Source organism: Xiphophorus hellerii, chromosome 4 (genome assembly GCF_003331165.1).
Source record: "Xiphophorus hellerii strain 12219 chromosome 4, Xiphophorus_hellerii-4.1, whole genome shotgun sequence".
Taxonomy (NCBI): Eukaryota; Metazoa; Chordata; class Actinopteri; order Cyprinodontiformes; family Poeciliidae; genus Xiphophorus; species Xiphophorus hellerii.
Window position 1 is genome coordinate 33,924,480 of NC_045675.1, and position 23,322 is coordinate 33,947,801.

A 23,322-nucleotide genomic window follows, 5' to 3' on the forward strand; every position below is an offset into this window, starting at 1 on the left:
ATCACCTTAACTTTTAGATTCATATTTGTGAAGCAATTTCTGTCTCGAAGCCCAGAGAAAAGGCCTTCTCCTCCCACTGCAGGGCGTCCTGTCACTTCTAAACACTAGATGGCGGTAGCACAATTCTTCGATAAAATAATTGCTATTAGTGTTCCAAAAGTAAGAAGAGAGTATCCCGTCTATTCAAAAATGGCGGATACATGCGGACAGGTCCTGCTGGGATCAGGGCTCACCGTCCTGTCTCACCCTGTGATGTACATTAAAGTCCTCATCCAGGTAAGTGGGGCATGTTCAATGACCAGTTGTCGGTCCAACACGGTCTTTCAGTAGAAGCTCCGCCTCAGAGCCTGGCGATCCGAAGAGCGAGCCGGCTCCTCGATCTAATAACGCAGCTAAATATGTCTTCTGCAGTTGGAAATGAGCTTCGTCGTGTAAAAGCTGATCTGTGAGGATTTAATAAAATAACTGTTGGTTATGCTGAAGCTAACATGATGTGTCCAGGAGAAGCTCCAGCTCTTTTCCTGTGGTGTCCGCGTGACCTTCTGTTGTCAAACTCGGTGTTCTCTGCGGAACCCTGGAGACCGTGGGTCGGGTTCGGAGTTCCTCTGCTTCGTTTTGGTTCTGATGGAAGGGAGGGACAGACAAACGAGTGAACGGTCGGTAGGACCGTTTGTTTTAGAACAAACCTGCCAACACTGGAGAACTAGCTTTGACAGCTAACCTGGCCGTCGTGTTGTCCTGCTGTCCCCCAGCAGGGACATGTCTGTCAACTAACCAGAGTTGGATTCAGTGAGGAAGAACCGAACCAACCTCACAAGGTTCTAGTGTTTTTGTGGAGTGAACGTAATATTGAAGCAACATGTCAACAGGTTGGGAGACTAAAAGAAGGAAGTGTGTACCAGCTAATCACAGTCTACTTCCTGTCCGCAGGTCGGACATGAGCCGCTGCCTCCCACTCTGGGCAGGAACCTGTTCGGCCGACAGGTCCAACAGCTTCCGGGTTTGTTTGCTTATGGTAAGCCTGTCTACTCCCTTTCACCTTTATTACACTGACTCTGAAGACTTATCAGTATAATTATATAATCATGTGTCTTTGCGCTTATTACAAAGCCGGTGAGTGCTCAGGTGTTTCTCCAGGTGAATTTCTGAACATTTCTGCTCAGACGTTCTTCATTTAATCAGCCTGAATGTGAGTACGGTGACGTTCTGTCTGGAGGGTTAGATACTGTTTCCCCAGCGTCTCCTCGCCGCTCCTCACCGCCCAGGAGGCAAAATACGCTTGATCAGCGCGCATAAGAAGCACGCGCTCTTATCCAGAGAACTGACACCGTGTGTGTGTGTGTGTGTCTGTATATATATATATATATATATATATATATATATATACATATATATATATATATATATATACACCCCTGACATTCCTGCAGATATTTAAATATATCTTTTCATGGGACAACGCTGACAAAATGACACTTTGACATAATGAAAAGTAGTGTGTGCAGCTTATATAACAGTGTAAATTTATTCTTCCCTCAAAATAACTATATACTATATACACCTATTAATGTCTAAACCACCAGAAACAAAAGTGAGTACACCCCTAAATGTCCAAACTGAACACTGCTTGTCATTTTCCCTCCAAAATATCATGTGCCTCGTTAATGTTACTAGATTTAAGATGTGCATAGAGAGAAGATGTGTTCGGTTTTGTAGTAGGCTACAGATCTCACAATCTTTTATACTGGTCACTGAAAGTTCCAACATGGCAACTCATGGCAAATAACTCTCTGAGGATCTTAAAAGATGAATTGTTGTGCTACACGAAGATGGCCAAGGTTACAAGAGGTTTGCCAACACCCTGAAACTGAGCTGCAGCACAGTGGCCAAGATCACCAGCGTTTTAAAAGAGCAGGGTCCAGTCGGAACAAACCTAGCGTTGGTTGTCCAAAGAAGCTCAGTGCACGTCCATCACATCCAAATTCTGTGTTTGAAAGATAAGCACAAGAGTGCTGTCAGCATTGCTGCAGAGATTAAAAAGGTGGAGGGTCAGCCTGTCAGTGCTGAGACCATACGCTACATACTACATCAAATTGGTCTGCATGACTGTCACCCCAGAAGAAAGCCTCTTCTGAAGTCTGTACACAAGAAAGCCTGCAAACAGTTTGCTGAAGACATGAATTACTGGAACCCTGTCCTATGTTCTGATGAGACCAAGATTAATTTGTTTGGTCAGACGGTCTCCAGCATGTGTGGCGGCAATCAAGTAAGGAGTACAAAGTTAAGTGTGTGATGCCTACAGTCAAGCATGGTGGTGGGAATCCCATGGTCTGGGGCTGCATGAGTGCAGCAGGTGTTGGGGAGTTACATTTCATGAACTCCAATCTGTACCGTGAAATACTGAAGCAGAGCCTGATCCCCTCCCTCAGGAAACTGGGTCACAGGGCAGCGTTCCAGCAAGATAATGATCCCAAACACACCTCTAAGATGATCACTGCTTTACTGAAGAGGCTGAGGGTAAAGGTGATGGACTAGCTAAGCATCTCTCCAGACCTAAACCCAATAGAACATCTTTGGGGCATCCTTAAGCAGAAGGTGGAGGAGCGCAAAGCCTTGAAGTCAGCTCTGTGATGTCATCATGGAGGAGTAGAAAATCATTCCAGTGGCATCATGTGAAGCTCTGGTGAACTCCATGCCCAGGAGAGTTAAGGCAGTTTTGGGAAATAATGGTGACCACACTGTAGGAACTGTCAATAAGGGGCTCACTTTTGTTGCTGGCGGTTTTGACATTAATAGCTGTATGTAGAGTAATTTTGAGGGTATGTGTGTATATACAGTACAGACCAAAAGTTTGGACACACCTTCTAATTCAATGGGTTTTCTTTATTTTCATGACTATTTATAAGGCAAGAAATCCCACTTATTAACCTGACAGGGCACACCTATGAAGTGAAAACCATTTCAGGTGACGACCTCTTGAAGCTCATCAAGAAAATGCAGAGTGTGTGCAAAGCAGTAATCACAGCAAAAGGTTGCTACTTTGAAGAAACTAGAATATAAGGGGTATTTTCAGTTGTTTTACACTTTTTTGTTTAGTGCATATTTCCACATGTGTTATTCATAGTTTTGATGCCTTCAGTGTGAATCTATAATGTCAATAGTCATGAAAATAAAGGAAACTCATTGAATTAAAAGGTGTGTCCAAACTTTTGGTCTGTACTGTATGTCTGTATGTGTGTATATGTGAATGTGTAGATATATGTATATATATGGGAGTGTGTGTGTGTATATACTGTATGGGTGTACATACATGTATATCTCTATCATCCATGTCACATTCACACACCTACACAGTTCTCCCTGTGTTAAACTGGGGGAACGCATCCTGATGACTAAAATTCACCCATCAGGTCCCGTCACCCCAGTTTAACAGAGGGGAATCAGTATCTGATGGGAAAATGCGAATCAAAGTAACACCTGATCAGCTGCTGGAGCTGGTTCTGTAACGTAACAACTCCATGAGCTGGAGAGACATTCATGACAAGATTTAGATTTGCAAACCAGCCATTTTCTCTCTATTTCACAGCTATTCTCTGCTTTATGTTGCTGTATTATATAAAATTCACATAAATTACATTCAAGTTTTTATTCTGATAAATGAGCCTGATCAGAGGCCATATTCCAATTAACTGACATACTGTATATCCATAATTACGTCCCTAAACATATCGAGTAATAGATGTGGTCCTGTTCTAAGCGCAGCAGGACTATAGCTTAATAAAATTATCAGAAATTAGATTTTTTGTTTATTTATTAAAGTTTACATTTCATAATTTTTAAAGCTCAGTCGTGTTCATGTTTTCACATGAAGGTTTCTGCACATGTCTGATGTGTTTTCTAATCTATTATAATGTCATTTTCTCTATGTTGCAGCTAAGCACATTATTAAGATAGATGGGAAGGCTGGACTCTACAACGGACTTGCTCCCAGGCTGTGTGCCGGAGCCATAGGCACCGTTGTTCACAGCACAGCTCGACAGGTAGGCCTGAAGACTTCAGCTGCACAGTAAAACTCATTCTGGTCATCTAAACCTTAAACTGCAGCCTGTCACCATAACACATTTTGCTGATAAATTGTGCCAGAAGTTAATGTGATAAACAATATTGTTATTTTGAGAGCATTTTTAAATTCTATAATTGTAAGGGCAAAACGGTGCAAGAACACATTTTCAAAGATCAATAAACTTTAAATTCAAATGAACACTTAGCACTGGAAGACATGTTAAATATCCAAAATGAATAAACACCTGAAAAATAAAATAAGTTATAAGGTCTTTGGAAACAAAATTGTTTTTCAAGAAAAGGGCTAGTTGAGACCACAACACCAGACTGAAGACTTTTGTTACCCAGTTTTTGGTAGAAATTAAGAGAGAAAAGAGGAACAATAAATTATGCAAATGGAAATTATTGAGCTAGTTTTATTTTATTATGCGATTACTAGATTTATTGCTTATTGCGACAGACCTAACAGCAATTCAGCCTTTTCTGTCACTCATCTTTCATCTGCTGAAATTACTAATGCCACACTTTACTAGGTTGGAAAAAGCTGTAATTTTTAATCTTTAGTGGTGTTAATGATATTTCATGTTCTTCTAGATATGTCAGAAAAAGAGCTCATCTCAGGTAAGACTGCCCTGCTTTCACTGACTAGCTTTAAATTAACCAAAGACTTATAAGTTCACCTGCAGTGTTGATTATTATGAAGAAATAATAACAATATTCATTCTAGAGTTTATGCCTCTGATGGTGGCAACATGTTGGAGCAGCTCTATGACATTTGTTCTTATGTGTCTGGTGGAATCATTGAATGTTTGGACAGTTATTCCCTCTGGTTACGCATGCTGTTCAGCTGGAAGGATTTCTGTTCTGACTTCTGGTTTCAGGCCGTTATTATGATGTGTAACCATGACAATAATGTATGGGTTATACAACTGGGAGCAGCTGATTAACAGCTCAAAAGTTCAAATTATACCTGAACTCTGACCCCACCCCCAGAGGAGGTGAAAAGGAAGCATCTAATGGCGTCATCCCGGACATGTTTCTGTTTAACATCAACTCTGTTGCCTGGATATTGAGCTGTTGGCATGACATGAAGGTCATGAGACTGAGATACAACAGTAGTCTTCAGTAAGAGACTTCATCAAATTTGGAGATCCTTCCAGCCCACAGCATCACCATCCACAACCACTCTTTGAAGATACTTGGATGATACATTTTCCCTCTCAGATAAATGAGATGTCATTGTATTAATGTTGCGTTTCCAGACACATCCATGCTGTGAGTAGAGGTCACAGTGGTGATAAACCTGGAGGTGAACCAGTTTCAAAGTGCTTCTAATATGCATGAATCCCAGTAGAACATGTGCTTTACCTGGATGTTAGCACTTATTGCTGATCATATGTCATTAAATATTCTTCCCTGCATAACAATAATGCTTGGTGTGTTGTGTTTGTGTGTGTGAATGTGTGTGTGATGTACAGCTTCCAGGTAGCAAGCCGAAAGCAGATGAGAACGCTCTGAAAAGTGTTGCTGAAGAGGTAAGACTTGGATTGTTCTGTCCAAGTTCTTCATTTAACTGACTCAGTTTAGTTTTAATTATAGCCCAGCTCATAGTTTCCAACATTGATGGTCAAAATATGAAGGAGCCACTCACTGAGAGGCAATCATCTCCATAACAACTCCTCTGTTTCCACCTCACTAGACATCAGTCTATATGGTCAGGTTGACCGCTGACCAGCAGCAGTGATTCACTCATTTACCATCAGGCAGTTAAAGGACACCCCTCTAACTGTCACTGTCCATGCCACTTTCCATGCTTCATTCCCTCTGGGTGGAGCTGTTGATTGTACCTGTTTTGTTTTAGTTCAGCAGAGTCACTAAAGCCTAGTTGATACTGCAGAATCTTTTTTGTCCCAATTTCCCCATTCCGACAATCTTAAAACGTTTGGCATTCTAAGATTATGGCTTAAGTTAATGGTAACAATAATCCTGCCGTGTATGGTGTGTTAAGACTGATCTGGTCCAGTCTGTAGGACATCAGGACCGCTTTGATCTAAAATATTCATATTCAACATGTTCGATTATTTTGGCCTGATCTTGGCGTGTTACCAGCTGAGGCAGTGTGTTTGGTTGAACCTCTCCTCTGAACATTTTGTTGACTGACGTCTGGGAGTTCAGACTCTACATTAGCTTCTGCAAGGTGATGCTCTAGCTGTAGATTGAACATTTTTTTTAAGTATTCTTTGTGAAATAATTTACAGTAGCAGTGTTTACTGTAGTGACGTTCTCCAGTGATTAGCCTAGTGTTTTTGCCCTGAATTGTCCACAGACTACCAAAGAGATGATTGCTCGATCGTGTGCCACCATCGTCACACACCCGTTTCACGGTAGGTCCTGTTTCTCTGCTGGAACCAGCTTAATGCCCATAAGATGGAGGACTAGTCTGTATGTTGAGCTGACCTGACTGGCCGTTTCTTCCAGTGATCACTCTGAGGTGTATGGTTCAGTTCATTGGGAGAGAGACAAAATACAGGTAATGTCAGATTTTTCAGACGGAAACAGTCATAATAAGAAGATGTTTCTCCATGATCTTGTGTTCCTTCTGGTTTCAGCGGCATGCTTGACTCCATTGTTACGATCTACAGAGAAGAAGGCATTTGGGGCTTCTTTGCGTAAGTTTTACGTTGCTTGGTAAACCCTCTAATATTTGACCCATCCTTAACGCAGAGGTCTTTTATCTCACTTATTTTATTTATTATTTCATTTTATCTATTGTAGTCTGAACACATTGTACTCATACCAACACTAGAGTTCATTTAAAAGTGGAATGCAAACTCTTTCTGGATAGCCAGGAATGGAAGAAAAGTGACCTGGTGGTGTCAGTGCCCCCTGCCCTCCTGCCAACCACGCCGTCAACATGTTTTCTACATATTCATCTCAACAGGCAGATGTTGAGATGAATATCATAACACAATTTAGTTTTGGTTGTGAGCAATTCAAACTGTTCACAATCCAACATTGTGAACAGTTTGGATTGAAAAAGTGATCAAAATATGAAGTTATGGTTGTTTTAGCACAGAGTTCACCTGATGTGGGACATGAAATCTGTTTTTATTAGCTTTACTTTGAATTTTTGTTAGAATGTCCAATCAGCTTCTCATGATATGATCACTTCATGGTAAGGTTGTCAGAATAATCGATGTTTAGATCATCTATACAAAAACAAGATTATTCAAGATACCGATTTTTGCATCCGAACTGATATAAACTGATCATTTTTGCAGTGCTGCACTAACACTGCTGTGATCAATAAATAATCTGATCTGCAGTTGACCTTTGACCAGGTCAGAGGTAAAACGGTACAGCCCTGCCCAGTGGCCCTGTCCAAATACTCGCACCCTCGTTCCTCCTTATGTCCTTCAAATGTGCGTTCATGTTGACACATTTCAGCATTTCATGTTGAAATGTGTCGGGACATCTGGAATAAAGAATAAAGAATAGTGACAAACTAACTGAGGAAAGTCAAACAAAATGTTACAAATGCAAGGCAAATTTCAGATCTTAAATTAAGATATTAACATATTGATATATAGATTGGGCTTTTGTGATGCAATGTTTAAGCACTCTCTTAAATAAAATTATTTCACTTTAGAAATAGAGGTGATTTTTAGAAAGCAGCATTTGTGAATAAAAATTTAACCAGAGGATTACATTAATATAATTTAATCTTCATCCCCTGCCAGAAAACCACATTTTATTACATTAAAACTTAAAGATGGAATGGATTTCTTGTACAATATCCACTTCTGATAATCTTTTTAAAAATAATAATGAAGTTGCAATTAAAAAAAGGTGTATTGTCTCAAAATCTCAGTCACAAAACACACAGGAATTGATAGTCATTTTGAATTTCTTTTGCAGAAAGTCATATGAAAAACTTTATACACAATTATGAAATTAGCATAAGTTTTTTTTGTGGGAGTGGAATAGAAAGGTTTTTGGTTCTTATTTTCTTCAGAGATATTATCATGATTTAAAAAAAAAATGTTTTTTTCTCACAGGAGAAAAAAACTGATGTCAGAGTTTCTGGTGAATTTCTTGTAACATTTTTGGTCTATAAAATCACAACATTCATAGTTTATTTTAAAAAGGATATTTTAGTTCCATTAGTCTTTTTATTTTTGATTATACTGTATGTTTGTCCTTAACTTGATCTTTGTTAGGACGTTAGTCAAATGGCAGACAGTTAAATTGAATATTTGTACATTTTAATGTGTATTTTTTGCCATCTTCGAAATATGGCAAAGTTCACAGAGCAAGCTGTCTGTTGCAAAAAAATAGAATAAAATCAGTTTTCAAAAGTAAAGTATTGAAATAATTTTGGTTTCACTCTACTGAACATGTGATTATATAGAATTTTCTGTATTCAACAAGTCATAACAAAACACATAGCTCCAACAAATAGCTATGTGTAAATGTAGAGCTCCAACAAATACCTCCAACAATGACTTAGGAAAGCAAAAATACCTTGACTGTACATTTAAAATAATTTGTTTTGTTGTAGTTGTACTTTTTAGCAGCATAAATGCCTAAACAGTAACCAGACCTGCCATTTTGGATGTTGAAGTTACGACACAGGCGTACTTTCCCAGTTCTCACATTTTTGCACGCTTTTAAACTCGAACCCTTATGGGCACTTCGACTGGATCCACACTTCACAGAGGGGCATAGGGCAGTAGGGTGCACACTGTGCATTGGGACCTGATCAGTGTTGTTTTTTACCTGAACACCAGCTGAAGGTTAACACGGGGAACCACGAGCAGCGATGCAACATTCTGTAGGGAAGGTTTAAGACGTGACGCCAAAACAAACCAGAGAGAACTTCCTTCTGTCACTAACCTCTGTCTGGGAACATTAAGGGTTCTCATGCAGCTACAGTGGAAACAGGAAGGTGGGCCGAACCAGAGCTGTGTGAGAGTACACGTTTTAACAGTGTGTACTGTTGAAACGTGTGTTAGGAGCGGCTGCTCAGCTCCTAATGGCTCTTACTGCTGAAGAGTCAAGATCAGTAGCCAAGATCAGCTGAAGTCCAAATTGAACCATAGTGAGCTTTATGCAGAGAAAACATTATGGCGATGAAATAGCTGCCCTGAGCTCCAGTGCAGTGAAGAAGTCAAGTCATCTGTACAAGCTTGATCCTGTTGTTACTGATGGTGTGTTGAGAGAGGGTGGCAGACTGAGCAAAGCAGCAATACCTGAAGAAACAAAACATCTTGCAATTTTGCCTAATGAAAACCATGTTTCAAAGCTCATTCTTCAACATATGCATGAAAAGGTTGGACACAGAGGAAGAAGTCCGATGCTTTCTACCCTTTGATGTCAGTACTGGAGCCCTCATGCTAATTTAGCAGCTAGAAAGATTATCAGAGACTATATGGTGTGTCAAAGACAACGACAAAAGCCGATCAACAAATATGTCTCCTGCTGGAGGCAGGAGACATATTTGCTGTATAGAGAACAGCAAATATTTGCCTCCAACTGAGCCAAGTTCTGGAACCTCTAGCTCTACATTTACACTGATACTCATTTACTGACATGCTGAACATCTCATTTGCTACATAAACTGTTTTATAAACACACACACACCATGGACAAGAAGAACTTGAAGTCATGGAACATTGACTGTTTTTGCTTTTTTATTTTTTATCAAAGAGGACATATGGACTACAAAAAAATCTATGTATAACATGGACTACTGCATAAGTTGATGTTTTTAAATTAATATTTTGATAATGGAAAGATATTGAAGAGCTAAGTCTGCTCATGTTAATATTAATATTGCATTTGGTAATGGCCACTTATGCAGATATTAGATGTAATTCTTGTACATGAATTAGGGGCTGGGATGTTGTGGCCATTTATGTTAAATTTTGTGAATTGTAATTTCTACCAATTTTTAGTTTTCTTCTTTGGGCAGTTAGAATATGTTTACGTTAGTTTAGAACCAAAATCTGTAATTAATTTTTATATTTGGAATTGTTTGGATTACTTTGGTAACTGTTAGACCCTCCCATTAATTTGAGTAATTAAGAACACACTGGGTGTTTTTTGGAGATTTAACATTTGGGCAAATGTCCGGTGTGATGATGGGAGGTTTTTGTAAAATGATTTTTTTTTTTAACCACTTTTTGAACGTGAAATGTCAGATTAAGTTAACTTTTGTTTTCAACTAAGTTATAAGAGATTTTTAGTAATGATTTTGTAGATATTTTTACAAGAAATAAAGCACATATTTTTTTTCAAACAATCAAGTCGGAAGTTAGTGCAAGAATCAAATCACCTGTTGCCACCCACAGCCTTTGTTGTAAATGTTTGGTTTTGGAACCTAGAAGGCATCGTGGTTTTATGGGGCATTCAAGAACACCTGGTACACTTTAGCATATCAGAACAACTCCAAAGTGATTTACAGCTTTTTTTATTTTCAAAGTGAGTCAACAATCCTTAAACACAGACATTGAAGTGGTTTTATTGTTGTAGAATCAGTCAGTAAACTTGCTTAGCTCTTTTGAAAAATAAAAGCTCAGACCTAATCTCCAATCAATTTTATAGAATCCACTTTCTGTCCGTTTCACCTGATTGAAGTGGACCGAACCAGTACTTTAGTGGACCGTTACAGAACTAACTCAGCTCATATGTATACTTGAGCAGGTTTGATGAGCGTTTACGTTGAATAGCTCCATTTATTAAATTTGTTAATATGTGCTTTGAGACAGTGTAAATGTAATTTCAGTTGAAATGTACATTGAATGTGTCCTCAGTGGTCTGGTCCCTCGCCTGCTGGCTGACGTCTTGTCCTTATGGATCTGCAACCTCCTGGCTCATGTCATCAACACTTACGCCATCGATGACTCGGTAGGCTGCTCTGCATCGCATCAGCACATTATCTACAGAATCACATGCTGCGTTTACTGCTGTTGGAGAGGTTAAGGCCACCGAAGGGCCTGATTACAAGCTAGAGATCCTACTCACAAATACACAAATAATTCATTATAAGGACCTTTAACTTTAACCTTCGGCAAGTAGTCAAAGCTGTTTTTCTGGCTCTCTTTCTAGAAAAAGCTTAGACGTTAGTTAAATTGAGGCCTGTTGCAATAAGCAATAAATAAATCATATGATGTCACATGAAATTTAAACAAACTCAATAAATTCCATTTGCATGATTTTTTTGTTGTTGTTTCTACCAAAAACTGGATGACTAAAGTCTCCAGTCTGGTACAATTTTGTTTAGAGACTTTATAACTCATTTAATTTAGTTTATTTATTTTGGATATTTTAGAATGTCTTCCAGTTCCCGTGTTAAAATGTTTATTGACCTCTGAGAATGTGTTCTTGCATTACAATTATATTACTTAAAGATCTCAAAACAATATTACCATTTATTGCAATAACATCTGGGACAATTTATCATCCAGCAAAATGTATCATTACAAGCCTAGTTAAAGTCAGTGGAAATGAAATGTTCTCCTTTAGTGCTGCATATTAATATAAAGTCATAAACAAATTTGATATTCCTAATCTGAAAGCAGATCCTATGTTTATTCCTGACAGATAAAAACAAAAAGTCATAACTTCCTGTCAACATGTTCCTCGTCCTGGATAATATGATGGACATTTGTCCAGTTAGAGGTCTGGTGGAACATGAAGGCAGACTGTTGGTTTAGTTTGAACAGAGCTGTAGTTCTACAGGCGTGTCTGTCTCTATAATCCAAACATCTGAGCTCTAATCTTGGATTTGGAGAGCTTCATAAAACCTGCTTCAGGTTTTAGTAGTTAGTTGGTCATTTAGCGCTCTGAACAGACATGAGCAAGAAAACATGTTGTTGATGCACGTCCAATGGAGTGCAGCGTTGCACTGAGAGCAGTCGTGTCGGTTCCACATGGAGCTGCCATGGCTGCCATCAGCTGAGGTGGTTCTTTAAGTCATCACCCAGTTGTTGTGTTTTCCAGATGAGTCACACAGGAGAGATCAGGAACTGCTCCCAGGCGGTGACCGGGGTGAGTATAACACACATTGCAGAACATGCCTGCAGCATATGCAGAGAGTAATGTGCATGTGTGTGTTCTTCTGCCTTCCAGTTCTTCGCAAGTATGCTCACCTACCCCTTTGTTCTGGTGTCCCACCTGATGGCTGTCAATAACTGCGGGTAAGTTGGCAACTTGGCTGCCGAAATATCTCAGATCACATGAGATGCTGATGTGTCGTCCTGTCAGGCTGGCTGGAGGCATGCCGCCCTATGCGTCTGTATACCCCACCTGGGTGGACTGCTGGAAGCACCTGAGCAGGGAGGTAAGAGCTGTAACACAACATGCAGCAGCAGCTGGGGGCCCTTGCATCACAGAGGGCGCCGCACTCAACAACTTTTGAAATGCGCAGCTCACAAGAAAGAATATGTATATAGATAGATAGATGTAGATATATCTATATCTATATCTATAGATCTATATATATATCTATAGATCTACAGTGTATATATATATATAATTGTCTTCACCTATTCCGATTTACATGAAAGAGAGCACAGCTGCATGGACTGCACTGAACACATATGTAAAGTAGTATAAATACCCAGAATGCTCCCACCACATCCAAATAATCATGGCAAGCCATGATCAGCTGCTCCATGCATCTATCTCTAGGCCTGTCGCAACAAGCAATAAAAAAATGAATTGCATGATAATTTAGAGCTCAATAATTTTCATTTGCATCTACCAAAAACTGGATGACAAATTCTCCAGTTTGGTGTTAAGTCTCAATTAGCCTTTTTTTTAAAAAAGGACAGTTACAGAAACTTTATAATTAATTTTGTTGATTCTGTTGTTTTATTTATTTTGGATATTTAAAATGTCTTCCAGTTCCAGTGTTAAACGTTCACTAGTTTATTGATTGCTGAGAATGTGTTCTTGCTTTATTATGTCATTACCATTATATTAATTGAAAATAGTCTCAAATCGACAATATCATTTAACACCATCACTTCTGGTATAATTTATTGTCCAGCAAAATTTGCTAGCCATCGTTAAAACATTCAGCCTCCACGTTCTGCTGGAAGGAAAGCTTTCCTCCTGTTTGGTTCTGACCCAATGAGCAGAATCATCTCTCTGCTCTCTCTTTCAGGGGAATCTGGGCAGAGGCAACAGCCTGTTTTTCCGGAAGCTTCCTGCTGGAAAGAAGTACGTTGTTGATGAGAAGAGATTTTTTTGAAAACCCCGTTTCACATAGTTGTAATAATAAAATGAAACAAACTGTAAAAATAAAAAACATTGTCTAATCAGGACGCCCAACTGTTGGCACTTAATCTTGCTTTGTTTACTGTGGGTCTTTGCTTTACCCGCCTCTCACCATCTGAAGTAATGTCGTTCATTTTGACCAACCTTTATTTAAGTGATGTTTCTAAAGGCTGATTGTGGACGGATGGAGAGAAAAGCTTAACTCTGTAGTCAGGTGCTTGTATAAATTTCTTCTGATTGACCCAAATAAAACCCTTTTTTGACTTCAGCTGTTCTGTACAGTAAATAATTACATGTTAGCTAATGAGTGCTGGAGGAGCCTCTGAACACAGCAGACTCTGAATGTTCCACTCCAAAACATTCCTGTCCTCAATAAACTTGGGACATTAGAGCCAGATTATTATTAATCTCCCAAGGTGGGAGACCTTTAAAACTGCAATATGTGACTTTTATAAAAAAAAATGTTTGCTTGTTTAAAACTGTCACCATGTCATGACAGTTTGGTATGAGGCAGACAATCTGTGGAAAGATCAAGCTCCTTCACCTCCTGCCTGAGCTAAGAATTGTACCGTTCCCATGGCGCCCTGACCAAAAATAACCAATCAGAGCCAGGAGTGTCTTAATGCTGTCAGCCAATCACAGATACTCACCGCTAAATGTGCTAATGGCGAGAAACAACTTGCCAAACAGGAAGACTGTTACTCTGCCATCATCTGTGGCCATGGTAACTAGCCTGAGCCTTCATGGCAGGCTCTGCTGTCAGGGAGAAGCTGCAGCATAGCAGGGAGCAAAGGTGTGAGGGCAGAGGAGGTGAAGGAGGGATGAGCCCTGTACATGAGTGTGATTGACAGCAATAAGACCCTCCTCTTGGCTCTTGATTGGGAGAAGGCAGAGGAACTTGATTTTTTTTTTTTCCCACAAATTGTTTCATACCATACTGTCACAGCAAAGTGGCAGTTTAAATAAATAAAGCTGCAGTATGTTACTTTTATAAAAAAAGTTAAAGTCCTGTGTGAAGCTTAGCCCCGCCTGAGAAAAATGTTGAAAAATTCTAGCAAAGTGGGCGGAGTGAGGAGACACTGAAAGGCCCTCTGAGTGTCAGGGCTGTGGTCACCATAAAAGAAGCACCGTTTCTAACTTGAACTTTTTTGCTATATTTAGTGACTTTCCAGGCATTTTTAGCAACTTTTTCTGAAAAAAACAACTTGTCAAATCTGGAAATTATTTTTTCTGTTTGGAGATTTGAAGTGTGAGTGTAAACATGTGTATAAAATGTTTACACTCACACTTTATACACATAAAACACTGTGTCCACACCGCAAATAAATCACATTTTTAAAGCCGAGTAATGACATGAGCAATGCTCACCATGGCAACATTAACTCCTAACTAAGGCCACTCAAACAAAACCTGGGAGAAGTTGTCCAAATCTAACAAAATTGGTGTCAAACATTTGTGTTGGTTTGTGCAGTAAGACTTTGTGCCACTATCATTTTAAAGATATTTATAAAAAAGTTTCCAGAGATCATCAATATCTTCAAATCAAAAGCAGCACAAACAGAAACGTTTGCTACACAAACGTAGCTGAGTTATCCGACACCAAATTTGTTTCATTTTGTAAAAATGAGTGCGGAGTGGTTGACCTCTGGAAACAATAGCAGCACAAATGAAATGTTTTACTGCACATACCAGCACAAATGTATCACAATGTTTGACACCAATTTTGTTCAGTTGGGGTAATACGGGGGTGAGAAGCTGGTTGACGTTTTGACCTTTAAGCTTCCATTAATATTTTCAAAGGTGCTTGAGTGATATGAAGCCATGCCATTACAACAAATGCAATTCAACTGCTCAGACACCGTTCAACTGAAGGGAGTTTTTAGACAAAATAATGTGGAGCTAAATAAATTCACATGAAAACTAGAGCAGATTTCTCCTCCAGATGCAAACCAGGAGGAAGCTGTGAGGCTGTGTGTTCAGACCACAGCAGGTGAAGTGCTCATAATTTAAATGGATTCATTTAATTTCATTTATAAGTTAATGGAACCACAGTCAGTGTATTTTGTCACTGAGGAGAAAAATATGTGTTAATCTGCTTCATGTGTGATGGGATCTGCATTCACGGTTCAGCTGGTTGAATATTAACTAAACTGCATAGAAATTGTGGCTAAAGAGCCTATGTCAACATCAATTAGAATTTGACAAAACAGAATATGATGGATTCTCTTTTTGACTCTGTCAGTCAAAATGATGGGAACAAAATCTAGAACCACCTCTGGTACAGAGCATCATAAGCAAGCTAAGTTGTGCAAAACAAAGTCACTAACTGAAGCTGAAGTTCTACCATTGAGCTGTTCACAAGGATCCATCTAGAATTTTTCTCGATATTGGACAGATATCAGACAGATATTAATATCAGATCAGTGCATCTCTAGGTTAGAGCTCAGGTTTTAAGCTTTTCAGGTGCTAAAAAGCTTCTAATTATTGTAAAAAAACATAAACTTGTTTTTACACATACAAAGGAAACAAAAAAAACCCCTCAAGCTAAACTGCATCCAGAACCAGAGGAAAGAATAGAGCTGCTCCAACATGTGGATCTGTATAGTTAAAGCATCATGATGGGAGACAGACATGAGTACCAGCAGTACACACCAGAATGTACCGCCATGGTTCACACACCACAATGTTGATTATGACTTGAAAGAAAAGTGACAAAGAATAATAAACATGGAACAGATTTTAAGTCTGTTTTTACTGCCAGTATTTAAACATGTTTTCACATAAGAACATTTGTCTCATGCAGATGTTCTTAAAGGTATATTACACCTTCCTTTCACCAGACAATGCACTGCCAAAAGTAGAAGTTAGGAGCCAAACCAAGACATGTTATTTATTACCAGGAGAATAATGATCACAATATGTTGTTGCATTATGTATTAGTCAATTACTAACATTGAACCAGTTCTAATGCTAAATATCAGTTTGCTTAAATGTACATTTTTGGAGTTCAAGCAGTAAGAATTACATTTAGTCAATATTCACTGACTGATGTCAGCGTAGCCATGTGAACGGTGATCAGGCAGATGTTTAGGTTTTTGTCTGGATTAGTCCCGCCTCTCCTCACCCAGCTGTAGAACTGATGAAAACCTGAGCTAAGACTTGGGGACAGAATTTCCTGCTTCTTCTCCAGACTTGTTGCCATGGTGCTGACTGTTGATATGTTGAGTCATTTCCTTGCGGTTGGTTACGGTGTGACCACACTGGACACAGGTGTAGCGCCCCCTGGTGTGCTCCCAAAGGACACGTCTGTGGCTCGACACAGCTGAGGCAAAAGGACAAACAGTTAAAGGTGACCTATAATTCTTCCTTGAACAGATTAGGATAGATCTATACTCTACAAGACATGTTCATTACAGTTTGTGTACAAAACCATTCTCAGATAATGAGATTTCAGTCTGCTGAGTTTTGCCTATTCTGAGCTTTCAGAATGAGCCGTTTTAGTGAGCTGTCACTTTAAATAAGCTGCTGCTGGCCACGCCCCCTACATCTTTACACTTTATACACATAAAAATAGATTGCCTAGCCTCCTGCACTACTATCAAGCACGCAGCAGTGGTTTCTGGATGGTGTGTCATGTTCCACCTGCAGCTTTGTAACAAATGGTGGGACAGAACCTTCCTTCAGTCCTGCTGTGGACTGTCGGACTGACAGTTGGCAGTTAGTTTTCAAAAAAGTAAGTTGTGAAGTGATTTGAGCAAACTAGTTTTCTTTGGCAATGTGGCTGAACACTGTCAACAGACCCAACAGGATGGGAGCATTCACTTTTTCCATCTCCCCTTTAAGGCATTCTCTTTCAGAACAACAGAAATCAGATCAAGAGAGTGTAAAAGTTTTTGCAAAACGGAGAAGATTATTTTTGACTCTTGCCATTTGCATCAATGTTTCCTAATCCAACATTAAAAAATGTTGATATAAACACATTTTAAAAATAAAATGAAGCCATGTAGATCTGTTCTTCATGATTGGGAGAACACTTTCACTGTTGTCAACAACAAAACACCTCTTTTCCAGGAGCCACTGTACAGCAGTAAAACCAGCTGAGTCAACATGCTTGTCTTCCAATAATGAAGTGAGCAGGGCTCCGCTTGGTTTGCTGAGGGCCTGGGCTCTGCTGGGGTTGCCAGGTAACAGGGCAGTGACTTAATAATTGGGATGATTTTGAAACAGCTTGTTTTCCAGCCACCAAAAAACATTAACTTACACCCACAACACGGCTGGGTGTTTTTTTACGCTTGGACTGTTTCTAGACAGTACAAATACAGATGGAGACAAAAAACATGCAGAAGGAGAATTTTGTACAATAGGTTCCTTTTAAGGCCCTAATTATTCACACCCATGGGAGAAGTGGAAAGAAGTTATTTTCATTCAACCAAGAAGTTTGTAGCTAATAAGAGGCATCTCTGAAAATATAACAATGTGAGGGGAACAATAATTATTCAAAGTATTTTTTTACATTAGTACATTTTTTATGCATATTAAAAGTTATTTATTCAGTTTTAAAAAATCATTCTTTGCATTTCTGCCATCACACCTTGTTCTAATAGCGGAGCAGATTTTTGCCAGTTCCTGGTGTTTAGATAAATGATGTTTGGAGATGAGTTTGAAGCACCTCTGGGCCACCACCCTAATGCTCAGCTCTCTGGCTTGGTGAGACCAAAACATTCAGATTATTTCCAGTCAAAAGAAACCTGCTGGTCTCATTAATCTGCCAGGGTGTGAATAATGTTGGAGTTAACTGTTGGACATATGACTGGAGAACTATTGAAAACTTTCAGCACTAATCTAAGACGGAAAATGAAGAGAAAATTATTTTAGACACTCAAAACAGAACATGTGTTTTGAGCACAGTAGCTTTGTGTTTGTTACCATGGAGACAGGCTCACCTTGATTCTTCCTCCAGACAGCAGCGGAGGCAGGGTGAGTAGCTGATCCTGGAGCAGCCAGGTCTGCAGCCGCTTTGGGAGCTATGGGCCTGAAGCTGGCCGGCAGCTTAGTGGCTGAATCCCTGAGAGGGCTCTGTGGGGGGGCTTCAACGCGCTGGGGAAGGGGGACTTCCTGGAGAGTCAACATGGGGGGCCCAAGCACAGGAGGGTCAGCAGAGTCCGGCACAGGGACAGCAGAGGGGACTGATGTGGTCTGGATGGGAGCCTGCTGTGGAGACACCGACTCCAGCTGTGGGGGGGCCAGCTCAGAGGTCGTGGGGACCGGGTTGGAGGCAGCCACAGCAGCCAGCAGGGGGGCCACCGGCTCCGCAGCCTTTGGTTTGGCCCTCGGCACCTTGGAGCAGGTGTGCAGGTGGGCCAGGAGGCCCCGGTAGGAGCGCAGCTTGGTGCGGCAGCTCTCACACCTTTGCACACAGAAAACACTCTGTCATTTTCAACACACACACACACGTCAGCTGTTAGACTCAACTCACTGGAAGTAGATGTTAGGCTTGTAGTGATGCCTGGTGTGTTCCATCAGTTTCTGCATGCTGGGGAAGGAGGCACTACAGCCGCTGGAGGAGCACAGCAGCTTCTTACCTTGAGGGAGGAAACAGCCTTCAGCCACTCAGAGAACACTTCCTGGGTCAACTCAGAGAACACTTCCTGGGTCAACTCAGAACCACAGGAGAGAGGAACCGCAAAATGGCTGAGCAAGTAGACGCCTTCTTATGAGCTTGCACCCTACTGCCCCAGATTTTGCACATAATACCAATAATAATAATACATTAGACTAATGGAAGGTGAGTGTCTTCAAGAGAGTTCCTCCACTTTGTGCAAAAAAAAAAAAAAAAATTAGTAGTTACTCCAGAGTTACTTAGACTAGGAGAAGCAAGACATGGTGAGCAGAAAAGCTGGTGCTAAGCTAACCTCAAATCAAGCTAGTTTGGGTGACCATGATTATGCATCAATGGAGACTTCTAATCCCTCTGGTTAGAGGAGAAATCCCCGTTACTCCAATCAAACCATCAACTCCACCTATTAACATGAAAACAACCCAGGACAAGTCAAATGAGACCCTGGTTGAAGCAACTGAATAACTGACCGCAAGAATTGACTATTTTGAGGAGGAGTTGACAAAAACATCCACAATGGTAGCTAGCATTGCTAAGCTAGCGGAAAATGATACATCTAATATCACAAAGTGCAAAGCTACTGTAAGAGAAAAATAATACCTCAACTGACCAAAGAAAATAAAGAACAAAATGAAAATGTAACAGAGTTGGAGAGATGCTGGAACCTCAAAATACATGATCTATCAGAAAAACATAATGAAACATAATGAGAAGAGTTGTAAGGAAATCATCTGCACCCCATCAGAAATCACTCCACAATGGGCTCATCATTGTATGTTTGCTAATGCCTCTTGGGAAGATTTCCATCACTAGTTATCTAAATACATACAGATTCCAAATTTGGAAATAGAAAATGTATATGGCTTTATCAAAAAAACTACATGACCTGATAATTAACACCTTTGTCATTCTAGGAATGTTTATTATACACAAGAATAGTTTTCTTCAATCTTCATCAAACTTTATTGCCTTCCACAAAGAACTGTGCACTTTCTTTTTGTCGAAACATATGAAAAAAAAAATCTTGTGAATATCTTCAAGATGGTAGAGGGCCTGAAACTCATGGAAAACCTCTAGCACTATGCTTATGAATACTGAACGAACAATTTATTTTTTTTATTTGTTCTTCCTTAACCTTTCACTTATTTCATTTCCTCTTTGTTTAAACTTGCAATTGTATTGTTTAACAACAAATTAAGTTGTTGGAAAAAGAAGAAGAAACTGAGGTAGTCAGACCGTGGGCTCACCAGGCAGGGACTGAGCCGGGCTCTCATGGTCCATGATGTGACTCTCCAGAGCGCTCTGCTCCTTGTAAACACGCTTACAGCCGTGAATCGGACACAGAAGTCTTCTGGTTCCCAACGCTGACAAATAGAATAGAATAGACAGGTAGTGAAGTGAGCTGACTGTTTGGCACAGTTCAACTCAATACAGTCGGAAAATAAGTATCTGAACAGCCACTTCCACAGATGAAAGGTCTGATTTTCACCTCAACATTGAAGAGACAGGATCTACAAAAAAAATAAATTTTAAAAAATCAGTGTAGGATTTTTAAATAATTTGCATTTTATCGCAAGAAATATGTATTTACTGCAATAGAAAAATGGACCTTAGTATTTGCTCCAGAACCTTTTGTTTCCAGGTCAGAGGTCAGATGTCTCCTGTGGTTCTGGTCCACTCCTGCATACTGATCTTCAGATTGCTCAGGTTTCAGGGCCTGTTGCTAGTTCCCTCCAAATGTTCTGTTTCTGAACTGATGACCCGTCCAGCCTCTCCTCAGTACACTGCAGCCATCCTGCCTGCTTTACAGACAGTCAGCCCCTAAGCATGATGCTTCCACCCCCTTGCTTCACAGTTGGGATGCTTATTCCTCCTCCAAACACAGTGAGTGGACTTCATTCCAGAAAGTTCTGTTTTGGTCTCATCTGACCTCATGACCTTTCCAAGCCTAATCTGGTCTGTCCAGATGGTCATCTCAATTCAGATGGGGCTGGACACGAGCTGGGAACCTTTAATACACTGTAGGATTTTAACCCATGATGGAGTAGTGAGTTATGGTTACCTTAGTAACATGTGTCTTTTATACAGGTAACGAGTTCAAACAGGTTTAATTAATCCAGGTAATGAGTGGAGGGTAGGAAGGTTAACTCCTGCTGGTTGTTTGATGATCAAATACTTATTATTATGTAAAAACATTATCTAAAAATCATACAATGCCATTTTTTAGATACCGTCTCTTAAAGTTGAGGTGAAAGCGATAAAACATTGCACACCTACAAGAGGAAACTTAATCAATCTTCGGTGTATCAAATACTTATTTCCCCATGTTTCTGTGCTAGTCAGTTAGCTGCGTTGCTAACGACTGAAGCACAGCAAAGTTTAGGCCGAAGGCAGCAAAAACAGAACAGTAAAACCGTCTGGAGTAAAGTGAAATAACAAACCTCCGTCTTCATTCTTAGAGGACTGCAAAACAGTTTCGCCTGGAGACATAATTTCAGAGACAACAAAAGAAGTTGGAAGGAAAAACGAGAAAAAGACGATGGGGTGAAAGCCACAGGAAGATCGCGGATCTGGGATAAACTCCGAGTTTTCAGTCCCAGAACAGAAAATATTAAGTTCTATAAACCCTATGTTTCCCAACAAATGGTTAAACAGCTTCTTCTGCTGCAGCTTCTTCTTCTTCTTCTTTATTTATTTTTATTGGCGGTTGGCAAAAAACATTTAGTACCATTACCGCCACCTACTGCTATGGAGTGTAATTCATAAGGATTTAGTTCATACTATATCAGTGGTGCCCAAAGTCCTGGAGGGCCACCCTGCATCCTGAATGTTTTAGTTCAGTAGCTTTAGTAGCCCCTGCATCCAATGATGGCTCATTAGAAGCCCTAACAACACTGACATGCTGAGGAGGTTGTTACTACCACCAGGGGGAGAACTGAACATGCAGGATGCCCCACTGATCTATACGTATACTTAAATCCATCCATCCATCCATCCATCCATCCCTGTCTGTCTGTCTGTCTGTATCTCTGTATATCTGTATATCTATATACTGTACATATATAGAAATATACACTGCCTGGCCAAAAAAAAAAGTCGCCACCAAAAAATGGTCACACTCTCTAATATTTTGTTGGACCGCCTTTAGCTTTGATTACAGCCCGCATTCGCTGTGGCATTGTTTCAATAAGCTTCTGCAGTGTCACAAGATTTATTTCCATCCAGTGTTGCATTAATCTTTCACCAAGATCTTGTATTGATGATGGGAGAGTCTGAGTCTCTCTATATATCAATATGATATTGTTATCATTTTGATTAGCTTTTGCCCATTTACATGGATATGCAATATGCCTATATTGGTTATTATATAGCATGTGCCTAGATTGATCTCGTTGGTAGAAGTGCTGTGGGACTCAAATTTGGAGCCACTAGCAACTAATTCATTATTTTAATTATTTTCCAATTTCTTTCAATTTTTGTTTCTCTCCCTAATGTACAACAAAAAAAACCTCCAGTATTCTCTTTTTGCATTCTTAATAGTTCTCCTTACTATTGCATGATTTATTTTATAATCCATTAAATTCTTATAAATTGAATTACCTTTTAGTACTTTAAATGCTTTATTTCTTAACTTTACTGCTTCTTTACATTTGTTCGTCCACCATGGTACCATTTTCTTATCATTTTTACATCTTCTTTCTTTATTGAATGTTTAGCTGCTTCCACTATTACTTTACAAATTTCAAAATTTACATCATTTATATTCATTGTCATATCTATTTCTCCTAAGTTAATCCTACTCTTGTTGTAATGATCACTATTGAATTTCTATTAATGAACCACTCACAAACAACAGCTAGAAAATTTGAAACAATTGTTAAATCAATTACTAACTCATGTTCTTGTATTAATTCTTGTTCCACTCTCATCATTAATACATGAAGTACAAGATTTTTCATTTCCATTAATTCTTCTATAACTTGTCCATCTTAACCATTACATTTACCCAATAGTGTACTACTTGCATTCAAATCCCCACACCATGTAGCTTTCCCTTTCAAATATCCCATCAATTCCTCCATCTTTTCAAATGTCATTAATTTACATGGATTATAAAAATTAATTATCTTAGATTTTCCTTTTACTCGTCATAGTTCAACTACAATATATTCCAGTTCTACTTTCCCTAAAATCTCATATTGTATTCTCTGCTTTACAAAAATCCCACACCCTCCTCCACTTCCCTCTTCTCTGTCCCTTCTTATACTATCTGTCATGAAGTGGTGAGGTGAGGGATGGTGAGGCAGACGCAGCGGACCCAGGTATGATGAATACAGATATTTAATGTCGAAGACACA

The 23,322-nt window shown here is 39.6% G+C and overlaps 2 protein-coding genes across 4 annotated transcripts; one reads left to right on the forward strand and one right to left on the reverse strand.

The window, feature by feature from the left end:
* The first annotated feature begins 138 nt into the window (after window positions 1-138).
* mtch2 (mitochondrial carrier homolog 2) lies at window positions 139-13,615 on the forward strand. The gene is made up of 13 exons (XM_032561477.1): window positions 139-276; window positions 931-1,015; window positions 3,934-4,040; window positions 4,657-4,683; window positions 5,541-5,597; window positions 6,389-6,446; window positions 6,541-6,592; window positions 6,672-6,731; window positions 10,878-10,971; window positions 12,067-12,114; window positions 12,196-12,263; window positions 12,331-12,406; window positions 13,235-13,615. The coding sequence occupies exons 1-13, from the start codon at window positions 190-192 to the stop codon at window positions 13,319-13,321; spliced, it is 906 nt and encodes a 301-aa protein (XP_032417368.1). The 5' UTR covers window positions 139-189; the 3' UTR covers window positions 13,322-13,615.
* A 2,465-nt stretch (window positions 13,616-16,080) lies between these two features.
* znf414 (zinc finger protein 414) lies at window positions 16,081-21,659 on the reverse strand. Of its 3 annotated transcripts, none has more exons than XM_032561481.1 (6): window positions 21,406-21,659; window positions 20,454-20,475; window positions 20,212-20,328; window positions 18,824-18,929; window positions 18,291-18,754; window positions 16,081-16,669 (listed from the first exon to the last, which is right to left on the reverse strand). In XM_032561481.1, exons 3-6 carry the CDS (start codon window positions 20,243-20,245, stop codon window positions 16,500-16,502), a joined length of 774 nt encoding a protein of 257 aa, XP_032417372.1. In that variant the 5' UTR covers window positions 20,246-20,328; window positions 20,454-20,475; window positions 21,406-21,659; the 3' UTR covers window positions 16,081-16,499. The 3 variants fall into 3 exon arrangements, with proteins under 3 accessions (XP_032417372.1, XP_032417373.1, XP_032417371.1); XM_032561482.1 differs by lacking the exon at window positions 21,406-21,659 and adding an exon at window positions 20,574-21,041; XM_032561480.1 differs by lacking the exon at window positions 20,454-20,475.
* Window positions 21,660-23,322: the final 1,663 nt, after the last annotated feature.

What these genes read in the sequence shown, in the direction of transcription:
- mtch2 (XM_032561477.1), top strand. Translation starts at nt 190, where the DNA reads ATGGCGGATACATGCGGACAGGTCCTGCTGGGATCAGGGCTCACCGTC. An exon ending in ACATTAAAGTCCTCATCCAG is followed by an intron (nt 277 to 930) that starts GTAAGTGGGGCA and finishes TCCTGTCCGCAG; the next exon opens with GTCGGACATGAGCCGCTGCC. An exon ending in TCCGGGTTTGTTTGCTTATG is followed by an intron (nt 1,016 to 3,933) that starts GTAAGCCTGTCT and finishes TCTATGTTGCAG; the next exon opens with CTAAGCACATTATTAAGATA.
- znf414 (XM_032561480.1), bottom strand. Translation starts at nt 21,454, where the DNA reads ATGTCTCCAGGCGAAACTGTTTTGCAGTCCTCTAAGAATGAAGACGGA. An exon ending in CTCTAAGAATGAAGACGGAG is followed by an intron (nt 20,329 to 21,405) that starts GTTTGTTATTTC and finishes TCTATTTGTCAG; the next exon opens with CGTTGGGAACCAGAAGACTT. An exon ending in TGTCTGGAGGAAGAATCAAG is followed by an intron (nt 16,670 to 18,290) that starts GTGAGCCTGTCT and finishes CTTTTGCCTCAG; the next exon opens with CTGTGTCGAGCCACAGACGT.